Below are 18,094 nucleotides of genomic sequence, written 5' to 3'. Positions count from 1 at the left end.
TTACCCGACTAGAGCATAGCGCTAAAGCAGCTATTCCGAAAATCAGAAATGACTAAAGACCTCTGAATAATGGCATGGTACGCAAATGGACTGTTACAACATTAAATCGAGTTGCAAGCAGTACTAGACATTGAGAAAATTGATCTGTGTCTCGTTTCTGAAACACACTTCACTAAACAGTCATATGTAAAATTTAGGGGGTATAGAGTATATTCTACTGTACACCCAGATAACGCAGCTAAAGGATGAAGCGCTATCATAATTAAAGATAACATCTTTCATCATGAGTAATTAAAATATGCAACTGAGCACATACAAGCTACAACAGTCTGTGTGAAGATGAAAAACACATACCGTAAATATAAGTTCAATATATTGTCCTCTCAGACACTCCATTAAAAGAGAACAATATAAAGAGTTTATAAACATTTTAGAAAAAAGATACTTCATCGGTGGCAACTTTAATGCAAAGAATACCCACTGGTTCTCTAGGCTAACTACAACTAAAGGAAAACAACTATTGTCAGCTGTTAAGGAACAAAAGGGTGAAGTAATCTCTACTGGTAGACCAACATACTGGCCTAATGATAGGAACAAAATTTCATACCCGATAGACTTCTTTATTTATAAAAATATCTCAGCTAACTATCTGGATATCAATGACGGCTGGGACATGAACTCTGATCACTCATCGATAATTTTAACTTTTAACTGTGAGTGATACAGTGATTAAAAAAGAGTTCAATTCAATATTGACTAATAAAAAAACTGACTGGGAGAGCTTTAAAATAAACCTTGAACACAAAATTAATCTTGCTGTGCCAATGAGAAACACGAGACAACTTGATGACGAATTAGAAGTTTTTATAAAAAATATCCAACAGGTAGCTTGGGAAAATACTCCCACAATAACTTCTAGAACAGAAGGAACAACTATCCAAAAGAAATCAGAGCACTCATACTAGAAAAAAGAAAGTTAAGAAAAAAAATGGCAGCTATACAGAGTTTCACGAGACAAAACTACTGAGACATACTGAGGCCAGTATGGGTATATGGGCGCCAAATCTGGGGCTGTACTAAAGCTAGTAATGTACATATTATCCAGAGATTTCAAAACAAAGTACTGAGAAACATTGTTGATGCTCCTTGGTATATCCGTAACAGCAACCTCCACTAGGACCTGAGTATGGAAATTGTGATCGAAATAATCAAGAGAACAGCAGCAAGTCACGAGCAGAGGCTGCATAGTCATGTAAACGTCGAGGCAATCCAGCTTCTTGACAACACTGAACTAAAGAAAATACTCATACGGACAAAACCATTTGAGTTAGTGTAAATGTGTAACAGTTTAGTGTAAAAAGCAGAGTATAGTGCTGTGAAGTTATTGCATGTTAGTTGTAGTGCATTAGTGGATAGATAAAATAAGAGTAAGCCATAGGGTAAGCCCTTAGATTTAAGTATTTGCTGTTTATTAAATTAGGTCAGAAAATAATTGATAATTGGTCATTTCCGACCAGATAGCAGTATACAAACACGGCACAGGTGTTATACAAAAAAAAAAATATTTTTTGATACTTGAAAAATACTTTTTTCCCAAATTTTATGAAATTTAACGGTATATGGTAAAAATCACTTTTAAATTTTTGTTGGAATACTAAGTTTGTTGCAATAACTTACCATGAGGGCCTGTATCCAATCGAATCAAACCACAATTCAATTTTTTGGATTTCACCCAGGTAATATTCTGTAGCTAGAAAAAACCAATCCTCATGACTTTTTTGTAGAATTTTTTTCTCGGGATCAGGATAATTTAGGATATGTTCCTAAAAAAATAATTTAAAAAGCATTAAAATCTTTATTAAACCAATATAAGCACTAAATATGAATTTAGTAAATTTCTACCACTTTTAATAAATATCTACCCAACGTCATCAGCATCAATGCCTATGAATCGTTTAGAATTATATGAAAGAAGCTGTAAATTATCAGTTTTCTTCACTCGAAATCTTTATTTACATTAAGTTATGAATAACATGCACTTTTTAAGGATGAAATTTATCATTTTGTAAAGGTTTTGTAAATCAAAAGTGACACAGCTGTTGCGGTATGGTTGTCCGGTTGATCTAAAGGTACTTTTGCCCTAGGACCCTTAAGCTAGCAGGGACACATGAGCGGAATCCAATTTAACCTACGTAATATTTTTTCACCCATTTTTCACTAATTTATTACCACCCTAATAATTTTTCACCACCAAACCAACCTTAAGGGGAGCGATTCTGCTGGCTTAAGATTCAAGCTAGCAGAATTCAAAAAAGAAACTTTTTGTTGATGGCATATTTTTTCACCCATTTTTCACTAATTTATTACCACCCTAATAATTTTTCACCACCAAACCACCCTTAATGGGAGCGATTCTGCTGGCTTAAGGTTCAAGCTAGCAGAATAATAAAATAAAAAATCTTTTTGTTGATGGCATATTTTTCACCCATTTTTCACTAATTTATTACCACCCTAATATTGTTTCACCATTAAACCACCCTCAAGGGGAGCCATTCTGCTAGCTTGCGGTTCTGCTGGCTTGCGGTTCAAGCCAGCAGAATTAAAAAACATATTTATAATATACCACAGTGTTTTGCTAGGTTTTTACGAATTTATTACCATTCTAGTAATTTTTCACCCCTTAACTACCCCTTGTGAAAAGTTAATAATTGTGTTAGATTAAAATTTAAGGAGAAATTTTTTTTCAAATTTACTGTCCACTACTTATAACTGAAATAAAAAAGTGTTTTGTTAAGTTTATACTAAACTTTGACCATCCTGATAATTTTGCTCCCATAAACCTATTCGAAAACTTTCCTACTAGCTGAATATTTGAACCAGCAAAATAAGAAAAAAACGTATTTTTGAAATACCTCAGTATTCTGCTAGGTTTTTACTAATTTATTACCACCCTAGTAATTTTTCACACCTAAACTACCCCTTTTGATAAGTCAATAATTCTGTTAGGTTAAAATTTAACGTGAAAAAAACCTTTTTTTACAATTTCACTATACTCTACTTATAACTGACATAAAAAAGTATTTTTACCCTGATAAGTTTCCATCTCTAAACCAATCTTATTTGGAAACGTTCCTGCTAGCTTAATATTCGAGCCAGCGTAATTTGAAAAAAATTATTTATGATATACCACAGTGTTTTGCTAAGTTTTTACGAATTTATTACCAACTTAGTAATTTTTTATCCCTCGACTAACCCTTAGTGGAAGTCAATAGTTCTGCTATGTTTAAATTAAAGGTGAAAAAGTTTTGTTTTATAATTTTACTAAATACTATTTATAAGTAAAATAAGAAACTCTCTGGTTAGTTTTTACTAAATGTTAACGAACTTCACCAATTCTACCATCTACACATTTACGCTGGTTGAATGCAAAGCAAATCTTTTCGGAAATATGAGATACTACAGTATTATGCTAGATTTGTACTAATACATTACCATCCTAGTAATTTTTCACCCTTCAACTACCCTCTATGAGGAGTCAATAATTCTACTACCTTAAAATTTAAGGTGATAAAAAATCTATTTTTATAATTTTACTGTATTCTACTTGTAACTGAAAATATAAATTGCTTGCCTGGTTTTTACTAAATTTGATCCACCCTTATAATTTTTGACCCCCTAAGCTAACAGAATTAAAAGACATATTTATAATATACCACAGTGTTTTGCTAGGTTTTTACGAATTTATTACCATTCTAGTAATTTTTCACCCCTTAACTACCCCTTGTGAAAAGTTAATAATTGTGTTAGATTAAAATTTAAGGAGAAATTTTTTTTCAAATTTACTGTCCACTACTTATAACTGAAATAAAAAAGTGTTTTGTTAAGTTTATACTAAACTTTGACCATCCTGATAATTTTGCTCCCATAAACCTATTCGAAAACTTTCCTACTAGCTGAATATTTGAACCAGCAAAATAAGAAAAAAACGTATTTTTGAAATACCTCAGTATTCTGCTAGGTTTTTACTAATTTATTACCACCCTAGTAATTTTTCACACCTAAACTACCCCTTTTGATAAGTCAATAATTCTGTTAGGTTAAAATTTAACGTGAAAAAAACCTTTTTTTACAATTTCACTATCCTCTACTTATAACTGACATAAAAAAGTATTTTTACCCTGATAAGTTTCCATCTCTAAACCAATCTTATTTGGAAACGTTCCTGCTAGCTTAATATTCGAGCCAGCGTAATTTGAAAAAAAATATTTATGATATACCACAGTGTTTTGCTAAGTTTTTACGAATTTATTACCAACTTAGTAATTTTTTATCCCTCGACTAACCCTTAGTGGAAGTCAATAGTTCTGCTATGTTTAAATTAAAGGTGAAAAAGTTTTGTTTTATAATTTTACTAAATACTATTTATAAGTAAAATAAGAAACTCTCTGGTTAGTTTTTACTAAATGTTAACGAACTTCACCAATTCTACCATCTACACATTTACGCTGGTTGAATGCAAAGCAAATCTTTTCGAAAATATGAGATACTACAGTATTATGCTAGATTTGTACTAATACATTACCATCCTAGTAATTTTTCACCCTTCAACTACCCTCTATGAGGAGTCAATAATTCTACTACCTTAAAATTTAAGGTGATAAAAAATCTATTTTTATAATTTTACTGTATTCTACTTGTAACTGAAAATATAAATTGCTTGCCTGGTTTTTACTAAATTTGATCCACCCTTATAATTTTTGACCCCCTAAGCTTGAGATAATGGGAAACATTCAACAAGATACACATTGACGCTAGGTGAATAAAAAATCTTTTTGAAAACACAAGAGTGCTCTGCTAGAATTTTACTACATTTTTACCAGCCTAGTCATGTTTTTCTCAACTACCCTAATTGAAAAACATTTTCAAATGTTATTCTATACTAAGTAATATTTATTTTTTCAATGTTTAAATATTAAAAATATGAAAACACTTTATTCCAAAAACTATAAATTTTACCCGTTTTAAAAAATTGACCCTGATTCGAGTCGTATTACATGGCTAAGCGAAATCGAATCGTTAGTCCTTTTTATGAATATAAAATAATTGAAATCAAGTTGAGTTTTAGTAAATACAATGGAATTTTTATATTTCACAGAATAAATTACCAGGTAAGAAATATTCAAATTGAAATAATTTTATTACATCTATTACATTATTTATCTGATTGTAAAGGAGGGTCGTCGGAATCGTGCGCACCTATTGCACCCTATTGTTAAAAGATTTGCATTCATTAGGTAGATGAAAATTTGAAAAATAATTTAGGTATTTAATATTTTAATATTATTTAAATAAGAAGAGTATTAACGATTGGTCAAAACATAATTTTAAGATTAGGTGTATAACATAAAGAATTTATATTGCAAAACATTTTAAGTAGGTATATTCAAATGAGACCGAAATTACCGGTTGGTAATTAACAGAATAACCAGAATAACAGATTAACAGGTAATAACCAGAACAGCTGATATAGATTATTTGCGTAGTAAAATAAATTTATATTAGCAGCATTTTAAAAATTTAAAGATATTTGTATTTTAATTCTTTGTCGATTTTTCATTCATTGTCAGTTGAATATAGGTAAAAATTAAAGGTTATTACAAAAAAATATTAACTTATTTATTTTGTTTATGGAAATGTTTGAAAGAATCGCCCACGGAGAGATCTGGTTTCTCGGCACAATCCACACACTCATAAATTGGGTTTTTTCTTATTTTTAGGATAGGACATACTCTGCATCTTTTCGTTTTCTTTTCGCGTTTGTCCGATTTATTAGCAATTATTTATAGGAGAATAGGAGATAGCAAATGTTCGCGTGCGATATTCCGTCTTTCTTTGCTTTTTTATAAATTAATTTACGAATTAATTCTAACCTTAATATCGTCTTTTATGTCTTTTGTTTAGTATATTGTTTAAAACTAAGTCTAACTTTCCACGGTACCATCGATTCATCTAGCGATAATTATTTTACTGGATAACGCAGAGCAGTCATTTTATTATTAAAAAGTCTATAACTGTTCTTATTCTATAAAACCGATCTTAAGAAATAACATTCGGTCCCATTGGATTATGTATGAAGATTAAGCACCTTAAAATTATAAGAAAAAGATCTCTTCCGATGTTCTGCAAAAAAGATTTTAAGTTGAATAGTGGATCTGTTTTCCAATAACCCTCCAATCTTGAAATCCGTATGTGTCAGTGTGGAAGATAATTCCCATAAATACTAGAAATTCAAATAAGGAAAGTAGTTTACATCTTTAAATGCTAGAATTTACACAAACACCAACTTTACCAACTTTTTTATATGCTAAACATTGCAATATTGTTGTTTTGTACACTACCTATTTTTTAACAAAATTTTACAACTTAAAAAGGGATCATTCCCGTGAGTTGGCTGTATATCATATAGTTAAAAAACTCGAACATTGAAGTAAAACACTGTTGTGATTGGTATATTTAATTAAATTTTAAAAATCCTAAAGGATTAAGTTCAAAACGTTTTCGGACTTATTAGTCCAGTGAAATTTGTAGTACTTTTAGTAAGTAATTAATAAGTAATAGGTAAGTAGTAATTTTTAATTAAATATACCAATTATTACAACAGAAGTGCTTTTCACACACACACACACACACTCGCACACACACACCGTGTAAATGTATTCAAGTATTTTTGAAAAAACAAATTTATTTAATTTTTGTTAAAGGGGTAGTAAGGGGTGAAAAATTACTAAAGTTGTAATAAATTCGTAAAAACCTAGCAGATCACTGTGGTAGATCATAAATATTTTTTTTAATTCTGCTAGCTTGAACCGTAAGCCAGCAGAATCGCTCCCCTTAAGGGTGGTTTGATGGTGAAAAAATATTAGGGTGGTAATAAATTAGTGAAAAATGGGTGAAAAAATATGCCATCAACAAAAAGTTTTTTTTTTTTAATTCTGCTAGCTTAAACCTTAAGCCAGCAGAATCGCTCCCATTAAGGGTGGTTTGGTGGTGAAAAATTATTAGGGTGGTAATAAATTAGTGAAAAATTAGTGAAAAAATATGCCACCAACAAAAAGTTTTTTTTCTGAATTCTGCTAGCTTGAACCTTAAGCCAGCAGAATCGTTCCCATTAAGGGTGGTTTGGTGGTGAAAAAATATTAGGGTGGTAATAAATTAGTGAAAAATGGGTGAAAAAATATGCCATCAACAAAAAGTTTTTTTTTTGAATTCTGCTAGCTTAAATCTTAAGCCAGCAGAATCGCTCCCATTAAGGGTGGTTTGGTGGTGAAAAATTATTAGGGTGGTAATAAATTAGTGAAAAATTGGTGAAAAAATATGCCATCAACAAAAAGTTTTTTTTTTGAATTCTGCTAGCTTGAACCTTAAGCCAGCAGAATCGCTCCCCTTAAGGTTGGTTTGGTGGTGAAAAATTATTAGGGTGGTAATAAATTAGTGAAAAATTGGTGAAAAAATATTACGTAGGTTAAATTGGATTCCGCTCATGTGTCCCCGCTAGCTTAAGGGACCTTTTTGCCCTCACAGTCCAGCCCAGCAAGGTTTTCACAGCTACCAGTCCACATCTTAAAATTTGCCTTCTTGGTGTATACGAGCTTTACTGCAATATCTGAACTATTAAATCTATAGGAGACATATTAGAATCTGTTTTCTCTGTATATATTTAGAATCCTAAGTTCTTCCATCCAGAGACCACTAAATACGGAAAAAATCGCTACAGATAACGGGTTAATCTAGTGTTTCAACTGTGCAGTTGTAGTTGTTATAACTCAACTTAACATCATAACAATCATGTTTTTATGCTAGTTTGCTACCTCCGAATGATCTATGCACAAGGTTAATCTGTCGCTTACACTGACCTGGTCTTACACTGGTCTTACCTAAGTGGTTCATTTTGATGCGCCAAGTTTGCACAAAAACATTTGTAGTAGCACTATTCGCCAGCTATCTAATTTATTTCTTGTGATTTATAATAAAGTAAACATAATTGACCACGACATTTTGATTGGTGTCCGATTTTTAAACAACGAAAACTAGCACCTTTCTCTGTCAATACATATATTCACTTTCTGGTCATAAGTTAACTTCTAAGCTTTGAAACAGTGGCTACTTTCTTGTGAATTTTCACAAAAAACACATCTACTTAGTGTACTATGAGAGTTCATTAAACCCATCGCAGAAGGAAACTGAGATGAATTTTCTTCAGTCATCTTTATTTTCAGACTATTGCATTTAAAATACCCAGACTTAGTACTAGGTACTTCGAAACCCTCGACCGCTTAGGAAACGTGCTGCTCATTGTCATTTCGATTTTCAAAAATTACATTAAGCTTTTTAGACGATTTTCTATAGTGAAGATTCCGGCAAAGTTAATGGAAACTTGTGATCCAATATCTTCACGCAATCGTTGACACACTATTAATAATATTTTTCTGAAGCTATTTTCTTGTGCCATGTTAAAGTAATTACTATTTAAATGGGAATAAGCCACAATTAAAGGTTAAAGTACGTTTATTGACGTTTCAATTTCCACTTTGTTCTCAAAATAGAAACATTAGTAAATTGAAATTTACTAATGTTTGTATTGATCTATGGCGACGCCATGATGACGCCATGTAACAAATTCCAACGGTAACTTGAACATCCTAATTTGTAATAATGTAACATAACTACAAATTAACAAAATTTAACGGGTTTTTACCCATATATTTTAGTGGCTTATAGCATGTATACTTCGTTACACTGATGATGGAATTTACATTCCGAAAACGTTCTGTAATGTAATTGTGATATTGCCCGTTTGGGTATTTTTTTATACACCATAATTATAAAGGATTTGAAATAAAAAAATTTGTGATACATGGTATACAGTCAGTACAGGAACTTAATTTCCTAGTGGATAGCAGTTAGAATAATCGGGCCTTGTGAATCTTCGACCGACACTGATGTGGCTTGGATGTTAACTTTACTAATTTTATTTGTTTCATGATGCTTAATGTTATTTCTTATAATAATTGCCGTACCTCTGTGGGCTTTACGTAATGGATATTGAGTTACATAGGTTGAATATTTGGGAATATAGAAATGGCTCTTATTAGTCATGTGTGCTTCGGAAATAAACATAACGCCTAGATTATGAGAGTGAATGAAATTTCACAACTATAAGAATTTTTTTATGTGAACGAATTTCAAAAATTGGGATAAAATAGCTTTGTTTAAAATTCTTCATTTTATTTCTCCGTCTGAGCTCGTTTCCTTATAAGGGTAAATTATTAAGAATGGCGCCCTTAAATTCATTTTCATTTTAAAGATAATACAAACAAATTGTATATGAATTTTGAAAGAACTACACCCAAATCTCTTCCTACACAAGCGAGGGGCCTAAAATATTTATGTAGGTAATAATATACATGGTGCTCTTAGAAATTTGTTCCTTTGGAATCTTTATGATAAATCAGTATATTCTCATTTTGGTAAATGGTTTGCCTACAAGCCTGTTAGATGGTCTTCTCAAAAATCTGTCCACAAAAAACTTTTACTGTCTAGGATACGCTGACGATATCATCATCAAGGTCAAATTTTCCTAGGTGGTATCTAGGGAGATGCAAGCAGCCCTAAATATAGATGATAAGTGGTGTAAACAAGAAATACTGATAGTCAATGCCCAAAAAATACAAATCTTCAACTTCCAATAAAGATAGCATTACAAGGCCTAACCCCACCGATACTGGAAGGAACAGAGATTTCACTTGCCAAAGAAACAAAATTATCAAACAATGGTATATTTTGGTTTTATCACAGGTTTACATGGAATACTCACATAATAAAAACCATGGAAAAAGCTACTATGTCCTTTATGCACATATAGTATTAGATTGTGTGGATGCCCTAAACAAACATTAGCAAAACGTAGCAAGATTACGGTAGCCTGGATATTGAAGCAAGAGGGACATAAAGGCAATAAAAAAGCAGACATAATGGCCATACAAGGCTTATCAAAGCCACTTGTTGGACGGGAATCCTTCTGCGGTGTTGCAAAGACAGGAACAAGAATGGCTACAACGAAATAGGTTGCTCACAAATCTCTAGAATTGTGGAGAAATTTACCAGTGAAATGACAGTCAAAACAGTGCATTACAGAACATTTGCCAAAACTTGCAAAATAACTAATAAGCAAAGGCAGAAAAAAAGCCACAGTTGAAGCATATATTGTCACCTAAAAGACGAAACAACAGAGCACATTCTATGCCAGTATGACAGGCTCACAAATATGCGGTTCTTTGCTTTAGGCTAAAGAGAGACATCGAATGATCAGTCTCTAAGTTATTGGACCTTTTAAAAAGGCTCAGGAACGAGAATGTAATCTAGGATTAGAGGATCACAATCAACCTAAAAAGGTCGTAATTAAATAGGCTAAATAACTACCTTATTGAATAAATTTATCTATCCATTTTTCTCTGACCACTACGATTTTCATCCATCTTGGACCAGTATGTATCTTTAAATCATTTGTTTACCCCAACTGTGGTCTTTCTTTGGGTCACTTTTACACTACTTATTTGTTATATCTATCGTCCTTCTGCCTGATTTTATGGCCTGCAAATTTCTACTTCACGTGTGTTGCTTTTTCTATAACATCTTTCACCTCCGTAAAATTCCATATCTACTCGTTAGATTTTCTGTGTTTAAAGCCTATTTCCAACATTCGCCTTTCCATCACTTTCTGGGTCCTTGTTAATGTGTCTATGTTCGACTTTGCCATTGTCCATGTTTGATATCTGTATGCCATTACTGGTACGACACATTAATCGAAGAGTTTTATTTTAAGGTATTGCAAATTCAACGTTTTATACTTAGAGTCTTATTTTCTTTGTTACAATTTATGATTTGTCACAAATATATGTAGCGTGAGACCTCTCTTTATGAAGAACGTCTAAACCCTTAAAGGATTATTTGGTAATTGAAAGTAAATATATGTTAGAATCAACCTTAAATATGTTACTATTATCACCAATAATCGTGAATTGTAACGTATGATGTTTTTTTTTTTTTGTTTTTTCCGGTTTTTTATAGCGTTTTCCGCCTTCCGGTTCCCAGTTTCCAGCTACGTCGGTCATTCCATTCGCCAGGGTGAAGGTTTCTTTCCGATATTGCCTTCTGAATGCCGCCCAGCCAGGATAGTTTTGGCCTTCCTCTCTTCCTTCTTTCTCTTGGCGTCCATTTTAAAATTTGGTTTGGCAGCCTGTCGTCGTCCATTCTTTTCACATGACCATACCAGAACAGTTGTCTCCTTTGAATTTCGTCAATGATGGTTGACTTGACTCCCATTATATTTCTGATATGGTCATTTTGTATTCTATCAAGCCTTGATTTTCTAGCTGATCTTCTCCAGAAGTCCATTTCCAATGCAAGTAGGCGTCGCTCAAGGGATTTAGTAAGTTGCCATGTTTCGCATCCATAGAGCACTATACTTTTAAAGATGGAGTTAAAGAGGAGATGCTTTCTTTGATTTGATAGTTCTTTTGACCATAGCATCGGGTTTAGGCATCCTATCACCCTTTTTCCTTTCACGATTCTTTGCTCTATCTCTTTTTCGGTACGCCCACTCTTGTTGATTGTTGTTCCCACATATATACGCATGATGTAAACTATTTTAATATCATTTTTATAATATTAATCAGTTTCGAAACCCAAATAATCGCCTAAAAGATGCTCAATATAAATTTCAATAAATTATCATCATCATCATCATCATCCAGCCTTCATTTATTACGTCCACTGCTGGACATAGACCTCCCTTAAACTCCTCCATTCTTTGCGATTTTGTGCTCTTTGTTACCAATTTTTCATGATACGCCTGATGTCGTCAGCCCAACGTGTAGGTGGTCTTCCTCTACTACGTTTGTCTGCTCTTGGCCTCCAATGTGTAATTTTACTCGTCCATCGTGAATCATGCATTCTCGCTACATGGCCTGCCCAATTCTATTTAAGTTCCGCTATGCGTTCCACAAGGTTCCACAACATCAGCAATACTCGTCCTTCTTCGCAGATATTCGTTTCTTATTCGGTCCCGCAACGTCACTCCCAGCATAGATCGTTCCATTCGTCTCCAATAAATTATAAATTTGAAAAATCTCAGCTGACTTATATAATAATATATTAGTAAAAATATTTAGAACCGAAACCAGTTTCCCCTAATAAAATATTAAATATAAAAACAACTGCAAACATTGACAAAATGCTTACCTTACTATCTGCTAAGTTTCCATATAATTTCACAATAATATTTGATGTTGTACCAGCATTAATTTGAGTAGCAGTCTTAATTATAAGAATATACCCAAATTTATAAAAGCTGGGTATGTCACTTAATAAATAGATTCTTTTAAATCCCTACAAATTAAAAACAAGTAAGTGTGTGGCAAAATAGATTATACTGGTTCATAATTGTATATTTCTAGCTTAGTAACAAAGTAAATCGAGCTCATGGTAATAACCATTTCTCATCATCCTTGAAAATTCTTTATTCCTTTATAACTTTAAAGAAGACTTTTAGTCCAAGAAATAAAAAATAAAATTTAAAGTAATTCATTTCAGAACCAATACTTGAAAGAATTGAAGTTTTGGTATGAAAATATGGATTTATGTCAAAAGTATCAGTATAAAATAACGGCGTCATTGTTTAAACATTGATTTTATAACAAAATATATACAAAAACATACGTATACACATAAATGGATAGCAAGATACATATACAAATAAATATATTATTACGAAAGACCTTTCGTAATAATATATTTATTATGATAGAAAGAAAGAGAGAGAGAGAGAGAGAGAGAGAGGCGTGTAGCAAAATTATTAAAATAAATTCAGAGTTTTAAGACTATATCAATAGGGGTGGTTTAAAATAGTTAGCGGAGACCGGCCCTGGCAAGGTACGGTTAAGTTGTACTGATATCGTACTCCTAGTTTAAAAAAAAAACAAGTGGTTTTATTAAATAGTTTTTTAAAATTAAAGTGTTTATCTACTAAATACTACTACGTAAGTCATCTATACCTAATTATTATTTTATTATTGTGAAAAGAAAACGTCAAATAATAAATATACACTACCGTACAATCATTTTGTGAGGTTAGCTGCGATAAGCAGCTTATAGTAGCATGCGATTGGTTTTTCATTTACCAGAGTCGGAGTAAGGCCTTCGCCACCGCAGCTTAAAATGACTTCACACAATGTAAACACACCTGCCGATCTAACCAGTCCAGTAAATCAACGTTCGAATATCACAAACAGTTATGCTTCAGCCGCTTCACATTCTTTTCCGAGTAAGAACCAAGCAATTGTATTTAGTTGTATCGATAATGCTAAACTGCAGGATTATCTCATTCCTTTGGGTACAATCATCAACCCAAAAAATATTATTTTTTCATCTAGATTATCTCATAATAGAATCTGCATGTATTTGGCAAACAAAACCGTAGTAGATAACTTCATGACACAACATGGCTCTATAGAAGTACTCGGCGAAGTTGTAACAGCACGAAGACTTGTCTCTCCAGCAGAAAGACTAGTCTTGTCTGGAGTCTGCCCGTCAATTCCTCATCAAGTATTAGTTGAAGAATTACAGAATATAGGTTTAAAGCTTATTTCCCCAATAACATTTCTGAAAATTAGCTCGACTCTTCCCGAATATAGTCACATATTGAGCTTTCGGAGGCAAGTTTATATAAGCCCTATAACATCACCAATTCCAGATTCTATTCTAATAAATTTCGACCAAACACCTTACCGCATATTTTTGTCACAAGGTACACTCACCTGCTTTATTTGCAAAAATGCAGGACACATATCATCTCAATGCAAAACCAGTTCAGTAACGGAATCAACTCATATTGAGTCAAACAATGAAGTACCAAATCAAACAGCTTCAACAAGTATACTACACAAGGTACCAAACACCCAGCAGTCATCAAGTTATCCATTATCAAATCCGAGCATATCACCTACACCTACAAATCTCCACGACAAAGAAACTACTAATACTCCTACTCATAGCAACACTTTTAATCAACCTCCTTCAGCGGCAATACCGTTTTCACAAACTTCGGAAGCAATATTTTCCAATCTATCAGCTCCTTTTCCATTAGATACAACTGCAGAAAATTCTAATAAAACTGATACATCACTACAATTTTTTGAAACAACCATTTCAACCAATCTTACAAATAAAACTACAAGCTCGACTTCTGTCACTACCAATGAGTTTGCTCCAGTACTTCCAAATGTAATAAAGCCACATCATCTAAGTGAAAACTCTAATAGCAATTGCAAAAACGCAAGTTCTTCCATAAAACGCAGTATTGGTGAGATCGACACGCCTCCTTCAGATTGAGCAATTTTATCAGAAAATCTGTTTGCAAAACCCAAACTCTCTAAACCAAAAAAACCACGCTCATCTAAAGTCCAATCTACACGGGAAACTCTTGAAAATTTCATTGATAATCATACCCCACCATTCGTTTTAAATTTCCACCAATTGTCCTTACTGATTGATAATGTCCAAGGCTCCCCCGACACTATTAGCGTCGTAAAAGAATTTACAACTGATATGGCTGGTTTACTCCATCTTTTACAAAGCAGCTATCAATATGCAAATGATAAATCTACAAAAAGCAAGTTTATAAAACTTCAAAAGAAACTACACAACCACTTAGGGAAAGAGATTTCTGACTTAGATAGTGACTCTTCTGTAGACAATCGTTCAGTATCATCTAACTCTCAGGTGTGAGGTTCCCTCACACGTCGGAATAACAGGAAATGAAGAAGCTGACAGGATTGCACGAGAGGCAATTTTAAGTGATTTGTCGGAGCCGATAGACAAGTGTGTTTCCAGTGACTTAAAAGCTTATTTTAAAAAGTGTTGTGTTTGTGGCGAAATGAGTGGTCTCAAACTAATTCCAATTTAAATAAAATCAAAAATAATGTGTCTCAGTGGTTTCCATCGTCGCGCAATAGACGAGAACAAATTGCGGTTGCGCGTTTACGTCTAGGACATACCAGATTAACGCACTCCTACCTTTTCACAAAGAAAAATCCACCTATATGTAATCAGTGTAACGTCCGATTAACAGTCAAACACTTTTTAACAATTTGTAGTAAATATGACCAAGAAAGACAGCGCTACAAGATCCACTCGCTCTACCACAGGCTTTAGGTCAAAACTGTTCCTGTGACAATATAGTGAATTATCTTAGATCCATAAACATTTTGTATCATCTGTAGGTGTTTAACTTTGTTATTTATATTTTGTTCCGTCGCTAATAACCTTTTGGTGGATGCGACATATTTTTCTAATAAAAAAAAAAAAAATAGTTAGCAGAGGGAATTATGGTTACACAAAAATCCCTAATCAAGTTTATAAAAGTCTAACCAAATTATTGTTGTTCTTTACTGGCAAATCTCATATTAGTAGGGTTCATATGCATCGATTCTCGTATGAGTTTGTCTATAGCAGATTAGCGGTTTTTATCTTGTATCACGGTACTATTTCTATTAGTTGGTCGTTATCACTAATATAGACGGCAAGCATGTCTCTTGTCTACGACAGGAAACTTATAGAGGTACGAAAAGAGCGTCTCTTCTGTACGAGCATCAAGATGAGAGGGATGAGAAAAAAAGTTCTCGACGGGCACAAAAATGTAAGTACGTGCGATTTTTGTTTGCTAGTTCAAAACGGTCTGTATAGTGTATATCGAAATGAGTGGAGTTAAAATTAGGTGTGAGGAATTATTATTAAGTGTTGGATTAAGCAATGGTTTTTAATATTGACATTGAGAACATAGAATTTGATACAGCGAAAAATATATCATTGTTTTACGCATGTGCAAAATTGAACAGACATTAAAATTATGAGTTTGATATTAGTAAAAATAAAAAATAAAAAAATAAAAAATTGTAATACAAAAAATAATAATTTATTTAGTTTTCAGAATAACAAATAACCTCAGATTGGAAATTTAAAGAAAAATATAAACACCATGTTATTTGTCTACTGATAGCCAAGTAATATATTTGTGAACAAAAGCACTCTTTTTTTTTCAGCAAAATATTTTTAATGTTTTTTTTATAATCAGAAGTTTTCATTTTTGTTTTTTTTTTGAAAGGTTATAAAAAACCGATTCATTTTAGACCTTCTAAATTAAATTTGGTCGATAATTTATTAAAACAATTGCGAAAAACTGCAAAAACTTGTAGGAGTAATAAACATAAAATGGCATAAATAAAAACAAAAAGTTACATAAAAATACGTATTTTAACACCCTTAAGGTACCCATAAATTATTGTTGAAAAATATTTAAAATTTATTCCAATTGTTTATTAGAAAGTTGTTTATTTGATAATGAAAAACGCGGTTGTTTCCTTCACCTTAGAATACCTTATAAAATCTCATTGTGTTCTTTTTTATCTATATTTTCAAGATATGTAAGTTGTAGGGTAGACCGGGGGAATCCCGATATACGGGGCAATACCGACACAGAGGGTTTTGATTTTATTTTTAGTTCAATACGTCACTGTATAGTGCTGCTGCTTAGCGAGTGACACCACAGTTAGCGCTCAGTTAGTTTCCGTCATCCAAGCAAACTAGTTATTTTATTCGGAATTGTTATATTTTTTATTAGTTTTTGATCTAATTATTGACTTCCCTACAAATGAAGGTAACTCTATAACAAATTATATTATTATAAAAACACATTTTAACATTCAGTCTGTAGATTTTTTTAACCACCATCTTGTCCGACAGGAAACATAATGTAATGCCGACACACCAATGGGGAGAAATATCGACAGGTGTCAGTATTACTCCATTTATTTTAAATTTAAATATTTTTATTAAAAAAAAAAAAATTATTTGATACCAAAGACGTTGCTTTTGATGTGTGTTAGATGGTGAGATCGAGAAAAAGAACAACGGAAAGGGGCAAATGAAACGAGGAGTTACTAAAAAGGGCACTTGAATTGGTTCAAAGTGAACGATCCGTAAAAAGTGTTGCCGTTAAATTGAATATTCCAAGAATTACGCTTCATGACCGTCTCAAATCTAATTCTACCGAAAAACCAGCATTGGGAAGGAAATCGTACTTTTCAGCAAAACAAGAAGCTATATTAGCTGATCACATCGAACAACTATCAAACCAGTTTTATGGCAATACTTTCACAGACTTACGGAGACTTGCGTATGATCTTGCTGAAAAGTTAAAAATAAAACACAAATTTAGTAAATGTACAAAAATGGCTGTAGAGGACTGGGTTTTCGGATTTCGTAAGAGTTACCTTAAGTCATAGTCAACCCTCAGCAATAAGTCTGAACCGAGCTATTGCCTTTAACAAATCTAAAGTGGATTTATTTTTTCCAATTTGGAAGCAGTTTACAAGAAACATCCTTTTAAGTCCACTAAAATATTTAATATGGACGAAACTGGTATATCTATGGTCCAAAAACCTGGAACTATTTTAGCTACTAAGGGCCAACATCAGGTCGGCTCTGTCACAAGTTAGGAAAGAGGCAGACACATTACGATTGTCTGTACTTTGAGTGCTTAAGGTGCATACATACCGCCCATATTTATATATCCTAGGCAGATAATGTAATTTCAGTTAGAGAAAGGTGGACCAGCTGGAGCCATTTACAAATGCTCCCATAAAGGCTGGTCAAATGAAGATATCTTCATGAAGTGGCTCACACATTTCAAAGACAACGTAAAACCAACAAAGAAAGATCCCGTCTTGTTGATCATGGACAATCACGGGAGTCACATCTCTCTTGATAGTTATGATTATTGTAGATCTAATCATATACATGTTGTCTCAATGCTACCTCACACATCACATAAACTACAGCCTTTGGATTTGTCGTTTTATGGCCCCCTGAAGAAAGCATTCAATATACAGTGTGACAGGTTCTTGAGGGAAAACCAATTTCAGAAGATTTCTATGTATGACATAACATCTATATTTAATGAAGCTTGAAAGTCGCAACG

At 32.8% G+C, this 18,094-nt stretch overlaps 1 protein-coding gene across 1 annotated transcript in view; it reads right to left on the bottom strand.

Annotated features, from left to right (window-relative positions):
- The window catches only part of LOC140434877 (uncharacterized), a 309,793-nt gene that overhangs the window by 104,826 nt on the left and 186,873 nt on the right, over nt 1–18,094 (bottom strand). Inside the window, exons 16-17 of the mRNA XM_072523474.1 lie at nt 12,301–12,447; nt 1,678–1,823 (exon numbers count right to left, since the gene is read on the bottom strand). Of these exons, the coding sequence (XP_072379575.1) occupies nt 1,678–1,823; nt 12,301–12,447 (293 nt within the window). The remainder of the gene's footprint in view (nt 1–1,677; nt 1,824–12,300; nt 12,448–18,094) is intronic.

This window comes from Diabrotica undecimpunctata, chromosome 2 (assembly GCF_040954645.1).
Source record: "Diabrotica undecimpunctata isolate CICGRU chromosome 2, icDiaUnde3, whole genome shotgun sequence".
Lineage (NCBI taxonomy): Eukaryota > Metazoa > Arthropoda > Insecta > Coleoptera > Chrysomelidae > Diabrotica > Diabrotica undecimpunctata.
Note: the sequence above shows the minus strand (reverse complement) of the source record. Positions and strands in the feature narration are given on the sequence as shown.